The sequence below is a fragment of the Sphaerodactylus townsendi genome, linkage group LG06 (assembly GCF_021028975.2).
Source record: "Sphaerodactylus townsendi isolate TG3544 linkage group LG06, MPM_Stown_v2.3, whole genome shotgun sequence".
NCBI lineage: Eukaryota > Metazoa > Chordata > Lepidosauria > Squamata > Sphaerodactylidae > Sphaerodactylus > Sphaerodactylus townsendi.
The window spans coordinates 31,028,454-31,044,791 of NC_059430.1; the positions used below are offsets into that span (position 1 = coordinate 31,028,454).

The 16,338-nt window shown below is 46.9% G+C and overlaps 1 protein-coding gene across 2 annotated transcripts in view; it reads right to left on the bottom strand.

Moving 5' to 3' along the window:
* Positions 1–15,957, bottom strand: part of HIPK2 (homeodomain interacting protein kinase 2) — a 177,571-nt gene extending 161,614 nt beyond the window's left edge. For both annotated transcript variants that reach the window (XM_048499564.1, XM_048499563.1), the window contains exon 1: positions 15,462–15,957. In XM_048499564.1, coding sequence (XP_048355521.1) covers positions 15,462–15,480 — 19 coding nt within the window. In that variant the 5' untranslated portion in view covers positions 15,481–15,957. The remainder of the gene's footprint in view (positions 1–15,461) is intronic.
* Positions 15,958–16,338: the final 381 nt, after the last annotated feature.

Genomic DNA, 16,338 nt, shown 5'->3' on the forward strand with positions numbered 1-16,338 from the left:
AATTTTCTTTGATTCCCCCAAAATGCCCTTTCAGATCCCCTGAAGGAACCCTGATTGTTCATGAGGGTCCCCTCACCCTCCCATGAGTAGGATTTTATTGAGCACATCATGATAAATAGGGAACAGAGTTCCATTATGTGATACAAAAGGTTTAGGATCCACGCCTGTTAGAGGGGCCAGGCCACAGTATCTTTCAGCAGGGGATAGGGATGCCAGATCAAGGTTGGGAAACTCTTGCAGATTTGGGGATATAGCCTGGGGAGGACAGGAAACTCATTGGGGTACAATGCCAGAGTTCAACTGCCAAAGCAGTCATTTTCTCCAGAGAAATGATCTCTGTAGTCTGGAGATAAGCTGTAAGAGCCAGTGTGATGTAGTGGTTAAGAGCAAGTGGATTCTAATCTGGAGAACTGGGTTTGATTCCCCACTTCTCCACCTGAGTGGCAGAGGTTTATCTGGTGAACCAGATGTGTTTCTGCACTCCTGCTGGGTGACCTGCTGAGAACTCTCTCAGCCCTACCTACCTCATAAAGGTGTCTGTTGTGGGGAGAGAAAGGGAAAGGAGCTTGTAAGCCACCTTGAGTCGCCTTACAGGAGAGAAAGGTAGGGTATAATTCAAACTCTTCTTCGCCTTTAATTCTGGAGGATATTCTAGTGGATAACCTCCCACCTGGAGGTTGGCATCCCTAACTCCTACATTTCCATGTTTGCATAGTATTAAATCAGAAACAATCAGGTTATTCCTGTCATCTGGCTGCCTCCTTCCTTCATTAACTACTGTTTACATGCTATCCTAAGTTTTCAGAAGGTTGGAGTACTAACCTCTTAATTATAATGCTAAGTCTTTTCAATTAGATTTGTGTGTGTGTGTGTGTGTGTGTGTGTGTGTGTGTGTGTGTGTGTGCGTGCGCACATGTATATCAGCAGTAATACTTAGAAAGGAGTTACTTATAATCTAGGCAGGAACTGCCTCCATCTAATTACTGAGCAAAATGAAAGGTTGGCTATTACAATTTGGGAAGAGATAGGCCCCTTCTGCACACACAAAATAATGCGTTTTCAAACCACTTTCACAACTGTTTGCAAGTGGATCTTGCTATTCCGCACAGCTTCAAAGAGCACCGAAAGCAGTTTGAAAGTACATTATTCTGCATGTGCGGAAGGAGCCGAAGTGACTTCTCGCTGTTGTCTGTGCACCAAGATTTTGATGGAAAAGATACCCTTTCCCCAAAGCACCTTCACGTTCTGCCTCTCTGAAGTTACAGGCTTGTAAACACAGCAAGCCAGTTGGTCAATGCAGCAACTATCACATAATCTCTAGTAAAGTGCTTATTTACAAGGTAACAGAAACGTCTGCATGCCTGTTTTACCAGCAGCCACCTGAATATTTCTAGAGGATCAGTTGTGTTGCATGACAAACAAACAAGAGTCTTGTGGCTTCAAGACCCCTCCCCACTTCCAGAAACCTAACAAATTTGCATTGTAGCACATGCCTTCATGGACTAGTGCCCACTTCATCAGATGCATGAGCTGAATCCTCAGCTGGCAAATATACATACAGTAAGTTAAGAACAAATCTAGCCAGCTTGGTCAATAAAACTTGAAATATAATAGGAAGCACAAAGTGAGACTTAATTACATGCATTTTAAATAGGGTTGCCAACTCTGGTTTGGGAAACTCCCAAAGATTTGGGGGTAGAAGAAAAGGAGCAGTTTGGATTTATACCCCAATTGTCTCAACTAGAAGGAGTCTCAAAACGGCTTACAAACTCCTTCCTTTCCTCACCCCACAACACACACCTTGTGAGGCCGAGAGAGTTTGGAGAGAACTGTGACTACCCCAAGGTCACTCATCAGACTTCAGGTGTAAGAGTGGGGAAAAAACCTGGTTCACCTGATTAGAGTCCACCACTCATGTGGAGGAGTAGGGGATCAAACCCAGTTCTCCAGATTAGGGTCCAGTGCTTGTAACCACTACACTGTGCTAGATAGTGTCTAAATGGAGGGAGCTCAGTGGGAATGTGATGTCACTCTATGACTTCCACTTCACCTAGACTTTCTGGTTTACCATAGCTATGGAGGTGAACTTTATCATGTAGCATGGCACAGAATTTGTGCTCTAAATCCACCGTTTCCTCCAGGGGAAATGATCTCTTAGTCTGAAGATCCAATGTAATTCTGGGAGAACTTTGTTCTCCACCTGGACATTGGCAAACTTAACTGCAGATGTTATCAAAAAAGAAAAGTACACGGATTATTTATGAAAGCAGTAATCAGCAATTTTCTTCATTATGCTTAGTTGATGAACCCCAGTCAAGGCCAAGGAATCCAAGTTCCCTGTTAAAACTTTGGGGGGGGGGGGGGCAGGGAGAGGAAAATACATGTTTCAGGATCAGTATAATCTGTCTGTACTTACAAGAACTAGCATGGTGTAATAGTTAGAATATTAGACTAGTATTTGGGGGAATCAAATTCAAATCTCCACTCTACTAAGAAACTCACTCTCCCTCAGTCTAATGTACCTTATAGGTTTGTTCCTGTGAGGGTAACATGGAGGATGGGAGAACAATGTAAGCCTGTAAACTCACGTGTAAACTCACGAATACTCCTGGCACAATGTTCCTGCCTCTTGACCTTGCCTTCCTTTTGCTAGCTGGCCAAGCCAGCATTGTCTTGCCTGACTGAGTTGCTACCAAAAGACTTTCCTCACAGCAGGTTTCATTGCTCCATGTCTTGAAAACACGCTGAACTGGATTCCTCCCTGCTTACTGAGAGACTGTGAACTGCAGTCTAATCAGCAAAAAAATAGAATACCTGTTAGCTAGCAAAAACCATGCGCTCGCTCCAGTTGTGGTTACTTTTGCTTTTCATTTGTGGCTTCGTATTATTATGTTTCTCCTGTCTGTAGATTGTAATCTGGACACCTGTGTGGATGAGTTCTGTTTCTGAATATAGGCTGGATTCCCGATGTATAGTTTTATAGGAGGCATTGTCTGTGTATATAGGATGGCTTTGATCCTTCTGTTTGCAATCAGGGTAGTTTAATTCCCTGCTCTCTTGTTATATTGATTTTGGTCTTTGTTGTTATTTTAAGTTCTTTCTTTCTCTCTCTCTTTCTCTCTCTCCCCATTGTTGTAACCACTGGCCAAAACAAATAACTTCCAACTGAACAGAAATGCTTTCACATCTCCTAAAGGGAGATTCTGTCCACTGCTCATTTGAGATGCTGATTTCTTTAATGTTTGCAAACCAAGAGTTGGTGGGGTGTTTTCTTTTAGTTATGAGAGGGAAACTGTAACAATTCTGGATTCACATTCTGGCTCAGCTGTGAATTTCCCTGGTCCTTCTGTCTGTTATTCATTTGTACTGTGGAGATCTATTTACCTCCAGGCCCACAGCACCAGGGTCAGGATCAAGGGTTGGTATGGCTAGGACTCAGGAGGGAGTGACGACTTTATACTCAGATGTTAGGATTACTACTCCCATCAGCCCCTGCCAGCATGGCCAATTGGCAGGGGTTGATGGGAATTGTAGTCCATAACATCTGGAGTGCCAAAGGTTCGCCACCACGGGGCTAGGTACCTCCTAAAGTTCACCTACTATATTCTAATGAGAAAAAAGCGCTCAGCAACAGCAGTGGAACTACTACACAAGACAACATCATTTCATTGCCTTCTACAGGTTTTCCTCCCAAAGTGCCCATTGTACATGCAGATCCATGTTCTGGAGCAATGAATATGGGAGGGCTCCCTTTAGGATATTCTGGCATTATGACACTCTACTCCTTCCAGTGTATCTGTAATAGGGAAAAGGAGGACAGCCACAGCTGGAGGGAAAAGGTGCCATGACTAGAGTGAAGTGTGTGTGTGTGTGTGTGTGGGGGGGGGTTACAGAGAGAGAGAGAGAGAACAGAGCCACAATTTTGGAGGGAAGTTAGTTGAAGTTGAGGAGAATGAAGCTGCAATTAAGGGCCCCAAAGACAATCTGTGCCAAAGGCCTCATAAAAACCTGCAGCACTGCACTTTTAGACTAAGGAACACAGCTGCTTTTCTCACCAAGGAAACTGTCAGGGACATTCTCCACAAAAGCACTGGTGAGACTAGAACACCCGGAATTAGAACGCCGGCTAAGGAAGCCACAGGGAAACTCAGAATCCATTGAATGGATTCCCTCCAATATCTTCCAATCCACTGTTTGTGGTGACCAGTAGAAATCGGCAGAAAACAAAATAAAGCAATTCCTTTTTTCCCAGAAGATAATGGTTAATTTAGAACCATTTAAGAGGAAAGCTAACTATGGTGGATTCCACACAGGGCAAGTATGAGGGGTGTAAGCGCAATAAAACCCGGGGGTTGGGGGGGGGCTTTGCATAGGTCCTGTTCCCAAAAAAGTTTGCCCCATTTTATTTCCCTCAACCCAGGATTCCAAAATCCCTAAACCAGCGATTCTCCCGCACAAACGGCCAATCAGGAGACGCTTTCCCTTCCTTCCATTACGCCGTCCACAGTCAGGAAAATCTGCCTGCTACAGCAATACATTCATTATTGCCCTGCTGTTGCAGATGCAGCCAATTGTGTTGTAGAATGATTGGCATGGCTGCACGGGTTCATTTCTGTATGCCTGCACAGCTACGCATGTGTTGCAAGAAATAAAAAGAGAGAACCATCTCCGTGCGAAGACACAAAAGCAACCCAAATTGTTTCCATGGGTTCCAATCGCTGCCTGCATAGCATGCATGTGAACGAGAAAAAGGAAAATGGGTTCTGTAACAATGACTGCAATCCATTATACATTTGCTGTGCGGAATCCACATGCGATATGTCTCCAACACTCTCCACCCCATCTGTAACACCAACTTTGGAGGAACCGGCCGCTGATGGTGCCCCCTCCCCCCCTTTCATGGCCCTCTACCTCATGGCCCTCTACATCTGGGACCTGCCATTCCTCCCTCTTGGGGAGAGGATTTTGAATATGGAGCTGCGGGACACAATTTATATTTATTATTGTATTTTTATTGTATTATATTTATAAGATTTAGCTTTTACCGTTTTATCGCTGCTTTTAAAGATTTAGCCATTTTATGTTATATTATGTTTACTGTTGTACACCGCCCGGAGCCCCTCGGAGATTGGGCGGTATAAAAATCTAATAAATAAATAAATAAATAAAACTTTTGTTACAGAGCTATAAGGAATACAGAGACAGTGAAATGGGTGGAGGAAGGTAACCCAAACATATCACCAGAAGTACAGAGAAGGGAGTGTACGAAGCAGGGGCTCAACAGGAATGGTCAAGCTATAGTTTGGCTATTTCATGAGACCTAAGCCAGTGTCACAACTAAGACCACCCAGTTAAGAAGTGGGTTTTTCCTACTGTTTCTAAGTAATGGATTATACTTGCTTGTTGTTTCTGATTGTGAACTTGAGTTTGTCCTTATGCCAATGCCTGGCTTAGATTTCGACCTTGAAACCTCAAAAATGTAGGCCTCAGAACCTGAACACTATTCCTTAACAGGTTAAAGCCCAAAACTCACACAACATTATTATATGAAGCGACACACATTGGTCCTACTGTGCCTTGAGAGTGGAATCACTCCTGTTCCACATGCCAACAGTGTCAGAGACGCTGTGTACAATTTACAGAAATTACAGATATTAATTCCACAAGCCACCCACATATAAAACTACCACCTACTGCTGCTAAAAATATTCTGCAAATTGCTATAAAAGTTGTCAAGGAGAAGCAGTAAGCAAAGCAAAGGGAAAAAAATGAAAGAGATGACAAAACGAAAACACTGCATGATGATCTGTCGCTAATATTGCCAACACTGATTAAAGCACACGAACATCTCTGACACACCCCCGGGGCCTCCAATCGAAGCGGTGCTGCTCGGTTTGATCATCCAGCAAAGTACAGCTGATACTTGCCCTGAGATAAAAGCCTACCAGAAACCTGAAAGGCAACTCAAAGCGCAGTCCTAAGGCAAGTCACACCCTACCAAGTCCACCCAAGTCAATGGACTTAGAAGGATGCAGATTTATTTAGGACTGCAATGTTAAGCAGAATTACTTTATTGGCTTAGACTGAAAAGTCTCCGCTTATACAGGATCACAAGCAGTGCTCGCAGATTTCCCTCGGTCTATAATTTACTATTCTGAATTGAAAATCTCCTCTAGAAGAGTTTCCTCCTGGGATAACTTTTGTGTACTAAAACACAAAATAGGCACAAAATAGAATGATGAACTCAGTCTGTTTACTTTGGTAATAAAAAAAAAGTGTCCCTAGACAACACAGGCTTCATTCAGATCTCTTTTAACCAACACTTTTACCCAATGTTGTGCACAAACCCAATTTGCAGCAGGACTTGTATCCGCACAACTCATACTTCCCCATCTGCTGAGAATCCCAGCTACAAACAAACCCCATGAGGCAGGTTAGGCCAAGAGTGAGAGCCAAATTATACGTTGCCTTTTTTCATGCGTTTCCAAGCATCATCACGTGTTCCCAAGGTTGCCATCCAGGGGTTGGGAAACATCTGGAGATTTGGGGAGTGGAGCCTGGAGAGGGCAGGCTTTGGAGAAGGAGCTTCAGCAAGGTATAACTCCATACAGTTCTTTTGAGCTCTCTCAGCCCCACCTACCTCACTGGGTGTTTGTTGTGAAGGGGGAAGGGAAAGGAATTTGTAAGCCCCTTGGAGTCTTCTTAGAGGAGAGAAAGAGGGGGGGGATATAAATCCAACTCCTCTTCTTCTCTTCTATACCATCCACCTTCCAAAGCAGCTATTTTCTCCAGAGCTCATTCCACACATGCAGAATAATGCACTTTCAAACTGCTTTCAGTGCTCTGTAAAGCTGTGCGGAATAGCAAAATCCACTTGCAAACAGTTGTGAAAGTGGTTTGAAAATGCATTATTTTGTGTGTGCGAAAGGGGCCCAGGGAAACTGATCTCCGGAGACCAGGTGTAATTCCAAGATATCTCCAACCACCACCTGGAGGCTGGCAACTCTACATGTTCCCCACAGCCACACATCAGCTGGAGGGGGAGGACAGGCTCCTGCGCTCCCAATCGCAGCAGTTTTTTTAACATAAAAATTGGCTAGGGAGAATTATTTTGCTGCTCCATGTGGAGTATTTGTGCTCACAGAGAAGCAAACACAGCAAAATCACTCTCTCTCAGAATGGTTTTTGCGTGAGAAAACTGCTTGTGGGGAGGCAGGGGCCCTTCTCCCCCCCTCCCACACACAGCTGCTGTGTGGCGTTGTGAACCAGATGAATATCCAGAAGAAAAGGTAATGTTCAGTTTGGCTCTAAGTGGGTAGCCCAAGGTTTATTTTTTAACTTAAACTTTATTTTAGATTTTTATCCCACCCTACCCTGACCAAGTCAGGCTACGGGCAGCAAACAACACAACAGCCACAATATAACTCTGTCAGTTTCCGCACGGCCTTTATATGGCGCCCTGGGGACGGGAAAAACGCCGTCCCCAGGGAGCCATTCGCACAGGCGGCGCTGCTGCAACGCAGCAGCGCCGACCTGACTGCACTCCCCCTCCCCCAGGGCGGTGTCAGGCCACCCTAAAAAACAACCCTTTAAAGGATTGTTTTTGCCGCAACATAGCTGCAGTTTCGGGCGGCTGTGCGCTTAACCGGGCACACCACAGGGAACGACGCTTGTTTCCTTCCTGTCCCCATTTCACGAATTGTCCCCGTCCAGTCGAGCCTGCATGCTGAAGCCTTCTGCAGCCCCTCCCTTCACTGTCCTCCCCGGACCCTTCTGGAGGTCGGAGGGCAGCGTGGGCGGGGCTTCAGAGGCCAGCAGCCCGACGACGGGGACAAGGTGAGTGGGACGGGGAAGGGGGCAGAGGCGGCTCCATGCGGAGCCGCCTGTCCTCTGCCGGCCTCCCCTGAGGCCGCACGCACGCTTGCGTGCGAATGGCCTCCGCCCCCACGCCAGCAGAATTCTTGCCGGCGTGGGGGCGCCTCGGGGGCCGTGCGGAAACGGCCACAGTCAATAAAACCAAATAGTTTCTACTATAGTTAAAACACAACCATATAATATTACAATTTGACTGAAAACTGGCACAGTGGGGTATTAAGACTCTTAAAATTTCCCAGTGGTTCAGGCAAAGCAAAAAAAGTTATCCCTACAGGGACCATTTTCCAATAAACTACTTACCCCAAACTCCTCCCCCCACATCTTAAAACTTGTCTACCGCTCATCAATAGGAAAAAACAGGGGAGGGGGAACAGCAGAGAAGGGAAAAGGACATGGAATGTGATAAGAGAAAGAAAGGGAAAAGGGAGAGGGACAGAAAGGAGAGGGACAGAAAAGAAAGGGGGAAGAGGAATAAAGGAAAGAGGGGGAAGGGAAGGGGGTAGAGAGGAAACCAGGTTAGATGTCAAGATCATAGCTGCCTCAACCATGGACCTGGCAGAACTTATCTGTTTTCAGGACCCTGCAGAACTGTCCTAAATCCCGCAGGGTCCTAATGGCAGATGGTAGAGAGTCTTACCAGGCTAGCTGATTATCCTTCGGGCCAGGGACTTCCCAGAGATTGCTGCTTGAGGAGCATATTGTCTTCTGGGGGTGATAATGGGAGATGCAATTAGCTAGTGAGACTCATGGCTGAGGTAGGATTTGAACATGGGGATCTCTAGTATTGCCTTAACACTTTAACCACTGTACCACACAGGCTTCCTGTTTTCACTAAGTGCCTGTAATTTACTACCAAATTTCCCAGTGTTTAAAAATAACTGGTCCTCTGTCTAACAAAAATGTTCCTAATCTGTATGAATACTGTCTATATTCATACTGCACACAGAAAGCAAAGCATCTATGTTTTAAATCAGCCATCCCTTGCCGGCTGTATTAATTGGGTCATTCTGTTATGGTTGATGTCCATCAAAATAGCTTCACTGAAAGCTGGCTTATTGATTTTTAGAGGGCTGCTATAAAATCATATTGGATTTTGCCCTACTGTTGCTTATATCAAGCCAAATATGTGTCCGACTCTTGATTAAGAATAAGGTAACTAAAAACTAAATCATGCCTCATGAGTTTTGATTTGCCATAGAGTTTTGGGCAAATCCTAGAGTGCTGCTCCAGTTTTTCGCAGGAAGTGATGTCATTTGTTGGCACAATTCTGGCATGCACACATGCCCATTTCCTCCCTGCTGGCCTGTGAAGCATCTCCTACTATAGCAGAAATCTTGACTTCCCTACTTCATGATTTGCTTTGCTGTGTCTGTTTGATATCTTTCCACTGATCTTACCCTAGTGAAAGGACTTCCTGTTATGGCTAGCTCCATAGGGCAGCAAAATTAGGCATTTGCCATGCCCCCCAAGAATCAAAGGATCCATCAACTCTAATAACAAGATACTATTATAATTTTGCCTTGGATACCCCAGCAGGGGCGTACCAACTTAAAACAGCACCCGGGGCTCACCCTGCCTGGCGCTGCTCCCTCCTCACAGTTCCCCTTTGGGACAGAGGCAAAGTTGAATGCTGGCAAGTAGGTCTGGTCCTGACCCACGCTCCCATATGGAGACTGGGATTGGGGCCAGCTGGTCTCACCCCGAGACTGGAGCGGCAAGGGCCAGTTTGAGTCTGGCTCTAGCCACATTTGGGTCCAACTTTAAACTGCAGGCTTCAGACTGACCTCAGAGCCTGTCCCCCCTAGCTTTATACGGTTGGCTCTGCCCCCAAGCTCCACATTGGATTGGAGGTGAAGCAAGCCCAGCTGGCCCCAGACCTAATTTCCATGTGGGGCAGCCTGAAATACAGTCCCAGAAAGTGGCACCTGGGGATAGAGCCTCCTCATGCCCCCCTAGGTACGTCACTGTACCCCAAAAAGTTGAGGCTGCTGAGAATTAGCCATTTGCACCTACTTTCTGTGCTCTGCTGTCAATGCCTTGCTGGAAATCCACTTACCCTGCAAATGGAATTACTTTCAACTCATTGATAACACTTCTAGTCAGCATGGAGTACCAGCCCTCTGTACCACTCCTGCAGCATATCTAGTTATCATGAGAGAATTACATTGTTTATGGTCAACAATTTACTTCTCTGCCAGTACAAGGCTTTTTTGCATGGCAAGATTGATGCAATGGAGACATAATATAGCAGCAGGGTTGCTAGGTCTCCTGCTAATTGTCCCTGTTGCCCGAGTGGCATTGGGAGAAAGATAAAAATAAAACCAAGTGTCAGTCTCAGTCTACACTAACACATCACTTCCAGATACAACCTGGAAGTGACAATAGATAGCTCTGGAACCTGCCAGAAACTCTATGGCAGGGCTCTGTCCCACTTTGCATACAGGAATATTGTTGGGAAAAGAGAAAACATCTCCCATATGGCTTTCACTGATCATTGGGTTATTAACATGTCCAATTAACGGCATTGGCATCTTACTGTAGGAACATTGGTCCTAGAACGATCCTGCTACACAGCAGAAAATAGCATTGATCCAACACATCAGTGATCTAGCAGTAGCTGATGCTTTGGGAAGCTAAAATTGAGAATGGGGGAAATCTTGTTACAGAAAAATAACTCAACACCAGCCAGCCTTGGAATAATTAGAACATCACATCCTATAAGCACGTTCCTGCAGACTCGCTCGACTTCAACACCTTGTCACTCTGGCCATTTAAACAATACTTCAATCGTTCATCCCAGTTCTGTGCCTCTGACATCACGCCCATTGCTTTGGATCATATACTAAACACAGAAACTGGTATATGGCGCTCTGAGGATTTCAGCTGTCGTTTCAAATCAGCACATTTCTCTCCTGCACGGTTACAACAATGCTCGGAGAGATTAGGACTTCAGTTCTCAAACCCTTTCAAGTGAGAACCATTTCGGATTTCGCTCTGCCTTTTCAAGCCCACCAAGGCAAAGCTATTAGGCTGCTGGCCCTACAGGCCTAGAGAGAGCGGACCCAGGGGTGCCAACCTCCAGGTGGGACCTGGAAATCTTTCAGAATTACATCTGATCTCCAGATTACAGAGACAATAGCTACTTTGGAGGGTGGACTCTATGGCATCATAGCCCACTAAGGTCCTTCTCCCACCACCACCACCCAAGCCCTGCCCCCCGCAGGCTCCACCCCCAATCTCCAGGAATTTCTCATCCTGAAATTTGCAACCCTGTTATCACCACCTGCCCCATGTGAGGCTGGCAGTCAGTGGAGCCTATGCGGATGACAGCAAACGTAGGTAGAAGCGAGGGAGGACGAGAAAATTAGGCAAGTTCCACTCTCTTTTTTCCCCATTGCCCTCCATGGTTTCCTATCTCAGATCAGGAGCTTAAACCTCAAGACCCGGCTGCAAGAGAGCTGTGACTCCCTTTTGGATCATGACCCACAGCTTGAGAACTATGGAAAGCTACTGCATCAAGGGACTACCTGGCCAATCTAATCCCACAGGGGTCATGTGGCAGAGCATGAGAGAATAGGAGGACTTTTCAGTGTCCTGCGGCAGGTGGTTAAAGATGTGAGCCAAAAGCCCCCAGTTCAAATCTCATGTTAGCCATGAATACAGGCCATGCTCTCTCAGGCCCCTTCTCCTTATATGGAGAAAATAACTGTTGTTTACCTTATAGTTCGGCTGTAAGGGAAACTGAGATATACACATGAAGCACACCAAGTGTTCAGAGCTCTCCAAAATCTGAGCAACAAAATTAATTCTGTGCAGCCCATGTACATTTTCCTGATGTTTCAACCATGAACAGAAAGAGTTTGCCAGTAACAGTTAGGCTTGAATATTTGCTGACTTAGTTCACATCCAGCTCATGGGACTCAAAGAGATTGTGAAGGTGCAGAACACAGGTAAAATGTTCTCTCCGAAGTCAGTCAGTCGCAAAGAGGAGACGAGCTGCAAACAATTCCAAGCTTTACTCAGGCTGGTCAAAAGAATAACCGAGATGACTGTGAATCTCGGGGATACCAACTCTTCCCCAGGAAATGAGGCTGTTTAGTTCCTGAGCTGGTCAAAAGCTGCCAGAAGATGCAATGACCAAGCAGCTACTGTGCAGGTGCAAAGCTGATTGACAGGGTCCTGTGCTCATAACAAACTTCACTAGGGAACATCAAAATGATCTGAACAGGATCTCACCTCCTATGTAATTGAGGGAGCTCAGAAAAGTATGTTCTTCTAACAAGAACGTTCCCTGTAAAGTTCTCGGCGCACTTGGCCATCAAATAATCCCTGTTAACAATGGAGCCATGATTCATAACTGACCTTACAACCTTACATATTCATATATTCAGGGAAACTAATCCTTGCACTCCTTTGCAGACAATCTTGACCAGTAGAATTTTCCTCTGAATCCTTCCCCAAAGCAACGTTGTGTCCTGGGGCTTCCCATGTTTAACAATGAATAAATAATAAATGCTTTAAATAAAATAAATATTATTGTGCTTAATGACAATTAAACAAATTCAAGACACAACAGGCAGCTGAATTCTGAGGTGGCAATAATTTACACTGGTTGCTTCCAGGAGCCAATTCACACAATATGTTTTTTAGTGTACGCCTTTAATTGTACATGAAAAAAACCCCCATGATCTGAACTCATTTGTATAATGCTATAGACAGCAAGAAGCCAGGATCAACTCCAGGTCCCTGTTGTGTGTACACTTGGCAGCAAACCCAATGGACTTACTTCTGTCCTGTGGGTAAAGAACTGCAACAATTAATGCAATGGGCAGACTCTCTTTTTAAGAGAGATAGGACAGGGAAATGGCAAACATCCTGGCATCCTTGGGAAGGAAGACAGTCTAGGAATAAGGCAGGGAGGAAATGATAGAGCAGAACTAAGATACATGGCCCCATATCCAGGGAAGGTTAGTCATGCCTACATCCTATTGAAGCCAACAGAACAAGTAAATGCTTGGAGAGCTTAGGACGACAGTTCTCAAACCTTTTCAAGGGATTTTGCGCAAAGTTACTTCAGTCCAAGCTGCTGTACATAAGACTGCTCTGTGGGTGAGTTACAGCTGACCTGTATCAGCAAGTTCTGTGACTTAAATATGACAAAGGGATGGTTCACATATTCCTGTACTCCACTCTGTTTTCTGCACTATTGTACACCCAGGCCTTGTTCGTATACTCATGTTTATCCCTCAGTGGATGCAATACCAAGCAATGAATTCAGTGTTTGACAATGAAACCCGAAGCAGAATTTATACCTATCTGAGCCTATTAAAGCCAATGAAGTAAAGTAACTCTGCTTAAGATTGCACTGTGAAGGGATCATCACACACCCAGCTTTCTTATCCCCTTACATTATCTCACTTCTTCTCAATGACGCAGGTCACAAATTCCCTTGCCATTTATCAGACACAGGGAAACCGAGTGACTGGCTGTAGAATGTGTGTGAATGTCACTAAAAAGCATTCTTGTTCATGGGGATATGAACACTCTTGTCTCCCATTCACGTGTGCACAAGTCCTCTCATGCCATTCCATTCATCAAGTGGCCAGTGAGGTGAATATAGGGGAAATGAGCATTAACTTTCTCTGGATCTCTGCATGATTTCGTATGATGGATCATGCATGGATCCCCTTGCCCTGAAAATGGGAAACTACAATGCCTGAGCTGAAATTAGCTAACAATTGTCCCCATGGAAATAGGTCCGTGAAAACCGGCAAAAGACCTGCAGTGCTCCTAGCACAATGGATCCAGGGCTTCTCCTTGTTAAGAATCCCCCCTTATAAGCTGCCAGCTATTATCAAAAATAATATATCGAAAATATTTAGGTGGGGTTTTTTTAAAAAAGAAATAAATAAAAAGGTACTTCCAGCCCCTACTACCCAGAGGTGTTTATTAAAACTGCCAAGGAATTTCCTCCCACTTTCCTAGAATAGTTCCTTTCCCAGAATAGCCCCGGCTGCCGCGCAGCCGTCCAGTAGAGGGCGCTTGAGGGAGGCGATTAAAGAGACACGCCAGGCAGCTCCAGCCGTCGCAGACGCTGAATTGTGGCCTCTTTTTACACACACAGTTTTTAATAATACAAATATAACTCCTCGCCGGCTGCCTTTGGCAGCCACAGCGGGATTCTCGTCTCTCCGCTCGCGGACCCCGGTGTCAATCCCGTGCGCCGTTTTCTCTTGCCATACAGAATGGAATACCAGTCTGACCTGCAAGCTTTCTCTTTCTAAATGGGGGGGGGGGGGGGGGAGACAGAAACCCCCAATATGTTTCTTTCCGCGAAAGCGCAACCAGCGCGTCAGCCACGCCGGCCGCATCTGCTTCTTCTGTAAGATCGCCGGTGTTTCACACGCCGCGCATTGACTCGAATCGACCCCGGATCGGGAACTTTAGAGCGGCTGGTGCAAGACCCAGATCTGCTCGACCGAGCCCGGCTTTCTCCCTAAGTTTGATCGCCCTCCTCTTCCTCCTCGGAAGGTGCCAAGTCGCGCTTCCCACGCACCACAGCTTCGCCCGGGCATTACGGCGACCCCTTTTCCCGGCTGGGCTACTATACAAAGGATCAGGCGAGGCGATTCGCGAGTTAAAAACCAGCATCAACCAGGAGGACTTCTCTCTCTCTCTCTCTCTCTCTAATTCCTCCTGTGCAATTTATGTAACGCGCTTTGGTCCATGCCAGCTCAGGACGATGGCACAGCTACACGACTGGCTCTTTTTATTTTATTTTATTTTAAAGCCAGGCATCCTGTAGCTCGCTGCCAATTCAAACCTGACAAACCAACTTCGGGCACTCCGCTGTCACCTCCGACCCTTCCACCACCCGGGCTCGTTTCAGCACGAAACTGAAAGGACTAACCGGCTGCCTCTGGGAAAAAGCCACACAACAACTCCGCAAGCCTCTCTTGCTATGCACCGGCACACACTCGACCTGTAGAGAGATCACCCCCCGCCCCTATAAAACAATACAATGGTGGATTCCGCACAGCTCATTTTCCTTTCGGGAAAACGAGTTCATTTAGAACGATTGGAACTCGTTATAAACGTGTCGTGCGGAATCCACGGATCGCCTCGGAGCTTCCGCGCGGCCAGCCCGGCTCCGGCTCCGACGCGGGCTGCGGCTGCGGGGGCAAAACCCGCGTCAGGCTCATTGTTCCCACCGGCGCGACACTTTGCCCACTTCCAGCATCCTCCCTCGGAGAGGAGAGAGATTTCTCAAGACCATCTGAAAAGGGGGCGGGGAGCGTGGGGGGGGGGAGACGACGACGGAGAAGGAACAGCCTCAGACCTGCTCTTTTGGGGGGGGGGAGAAAAAAAGAAAGCCGTTCCCTTAATTTCTTTGGGAACGCACAAAGGGATCCACACCGAGAGACATGTAGCAATAAAGCCGGGGGGGGGGGGGCAGATCGATGGTCATCAATTTTTCTTCTTCCCCTCCCCGTTTTTTTAAATCCTGCTGGTCGGCTGGCTTTCTAACCAGGAAGAGAAACAATAATAAGGATTTTTTTTTAAGATCCGGAAAAAAGCTGCCTTACCTTCGTACACGGGGGCCATCGGCGCAAGGATGTCTGTTATTCATGGCAACGAAAGAGAAGCGAAGCCGGATTCAGGGTCCCCCCCTTTAAACTCAATCGAAATCTGCCATCTTGAGCCTGTGTCTCTCCGTGCAGCCGAGGCGGCCGGCAGCCTCCTGCATCACTGCTTCAATTCATCGAGGGGGGGCCGGGGGGGAGGCCAGGGGAAAAAGACCCACCGAGCCCTCCATAAAGCGCAAGACCCCACCAGCCCCGAAGGGAGCCCGGGATAGGGGGGGCGGGGGGCAGCCGTCGCACAGTGGACAGGTCAAGTGGGGAGGGGGGTGTGGGTGGCTGGAGGTCCCCCCTGACTTGGGATTTGGGGGGCGGGGAGGGGGGACTGGAGCGATCCCCCGAAGCTCTCAGCTCAACATGTCTGTCTGTCTCCGTGTTGGGGCTTTCTGCAAAAGTTGCATTAAGGAGGCGAGAGGAAGCGAGAGCAGGAGACACAGAGAGGGGAGGGGAAAAGCCGAAGGGGAGGGAAGAAGGGGAGGAGAGAGACGGACCGCGGGGGGGGGGGGGGGGGGGGGGAGAAGCAGAGGGAGTTTTCAAATAATCAAACGCCGATGGCATGGATCGCAGTTTCCCAGGGAGGAAGGGAAAAACCCGGGGGTTGGGGAGAAAGGGAAGCCCGCAGCCGAGAGGACGCGAAACCTGGTGGGGAAACACTTTGCAATCAGCGGCGGCAGGAGGCGAAGGCGGATTTGAATTCCGCACAGCATATTTATAGCGCGTTCTGAATATGCAGTGCTGAATCCGAAGAGAGTGAGCACACGTTGGGGAAGCCAATTCTGGGGACCGCTTAAGAGAAAAACTAGAGAGAGGGTCGCTGGATAGA